The following is a 1502-nucleotide window of genomic DNA, read 5'->3' as shown; positions in this document are numbered from 1 at the left end:
CCGCGGGCCGAGCCGGGAGACCCCCCCACCCGCCGCTGTGGCTTCGCCAGGTGCCGAGACGCCAGAGGGGACGGCGGGCGCCGTCACGGTCCCGAGCTGTTTGTGTAGGCCGCGGGGCCAGGACAGCAAACACAGCGCATCCGGAGCCGCCCCAGGGTACTCGGGGACCCCCCCGGGGCGGCCCCCGCGCAGCTCCTTCCTTCTGGGGGGGGCCACGGGGCCGGCGGGTATAAAGGCCCCAAGTGCAGGCGCCCAGGACGTGGGCAGACTCGAGGAGACCGCTGCCAGGTAGGGCTGAGCGGGCCGGGCGGGGCGCGGGCCGGGCGGGGAGCGGGGCGCGGGCCTGCTGCACCCCGTGCCTCTCCCCAGGAGCCTCGACACCATGCTGCCGTGGCTGAGCCTGCTGCTGTGGTGCGGCGCCTGCCGGGCCAGCCGTGAGTGGGGCTGCCCTGGGCCGGGGGCCTCCCGGGGTTCCGGACGCCCCGTGTGAGGGCCCCCGTCAGCGGTCCCGTGCCGTCCCGCCCTAGAGATGTACGGGGCCGGGCGCGGCTCCTACTGCTCGGTGCCCGAGAGCAGCGACAGCGAGATCACCGCCATCCGCGTGTACATCGGCGTGGCCGGCCTCATTAAGGGGTGCGTAGGGGCGCGGGGCAGTGGTGTGCACCCCCAGGCCCGCCCACTCACGCCCACCCCCTTCCAGCCTGAGAGAAGGCCAGGTGGGGGTGTGGGCCTGGGGGCCCGGGGCCGATGTGCTCAGGGCTTTCGGGGTCCCGGGTCCTGGGGGCGCAGTGGGCTGAGCAGGCAGCACCCGGCCGGGCGGAGGAGCCGGGGAGACCCCAGGTGGGCGGCCCAGAAAGGCCGGACTCGAGGGGAGCCAGCGGGCCCAGGTGGGGTCCGCCTCTTCTCAGGCCACGGCCAGGCCAGGCCAGCTCCCCGCCCAGCCTCGGCAGGGCCTGAGGGGCGCCACGCTGGTCCCCAGCTGTCACCCGCGTCACGGGGAGGGAAACTGAGGCCCGGAGAGGCTGGGGCCCCACCCAGAGTCCCTGAGGGCAGAGCAGGGTGCAGCACCACAGCACCACTCTGCTGGAGTGTGGGCGGGGCAGGGCGGGTGGGGCGTCACGGCTCCCCCCGCCCCCGCCCCCGGCCCAGGATCGAGCTGAAGCAAGGCCCCGCCTGGAGCGCCACGTGCGGGGGCAAGGACGGCATCCCGCAGGAGTTCGCCCTGTGGCCGGGCGAGCACATCACCTCCGTGTACGGCTCCAGCAAGAGCTTCTTCCGCTACCTGGTCTTCTACACCGACCTCGGGCGCTGGGTCTCCTTCGGGCAGGAGGCCGGACGCACCTTCGCCGCCGCGCCCGACCAGCCCGGCAAGGTGCTCACCGGCGTCTCGGGGCAGCACAGCCTCCTGGGCCTCACGGGCCTGGGCTTCATCTGGGGCTACCCGCTGGTGCAGCTGTCCACCCCGAGCACCAACAGCACCTCTGGGTAAACGGCTGAGGGAG

General features: G+C 74.4%; 1 protein-coding gene across 1 annotated transcript; it reads left to right on the top strand.

The window, feature by feature from the left end:
- The first annotated feature begins 202 nt into the window (after window positions 1–202).
- LOC101621444 (zymogen granule membrane protein 16) lies at window positions 203–1496 on the top strand. The gene is made up of 4 exons (XM_004691810.2): window positions 203–288; window positions 370–434; window positions 528–633; window positions 1150–1496. Exons 2-4 carry the CDS (start codon window positions 383–385, stop codon window positions 1487–1489), a joined length of 498 nt encoding a protein of 165 aa, XP_004691867.1. The 5' UTR covers window positions 203–288; window positions 370–382; the 3' UTR covers window positions 1490–1496.
- The last annotated feature ends 6 nt before the right edge of the window (window positions 1497–1502 follow it).

This window comes from Condylura cristata, unplaced genomic scaffold (genome assembly GCF_000260355.1).
Source record: "Condylura cristata isolate star-nosed mole 26May11 unplaced genomic scaffold, ConCri1.0 scaffold00032, whole genome shotgun sequence".
Taxonomy (NCBI): Eukaryota; Metazoa; Chordata; class Mammalia; order Eulipotyphla; family Talpidae; genus Condylura; species Condylura cristata.
Note: the sequence above shows the minus strand (reverse complement) of the source record. Positions and strands in the feature narration are given on the sequence as shown.

Excerpts from the sequence above, each read along its gene's own strand:
- LOC101621444 (XM_004691810.2), top strand. The coding sequence starts at position 383 with ATGCTGCCGTGGCTGAGCCTGCTGCTGTGGTGCGGCGCCTGCCGGGCC. Across the intron at positions 435-527 it reads CGGCGCCTGCCGGGCCAGCC|AGATGTACGGGGCCGGGCGC; the intron begins GTGAGTGGGGCT and ends GTCCCGCCCTAG. Across the intron at positions 634-1,149 it reads GTGGCCGGCCTCATTAAGGG|GATCGAGCTGAAGCAAGGCC; the intron begins GTGCGTAGGGGC and ends CCCCCGGCCCAG.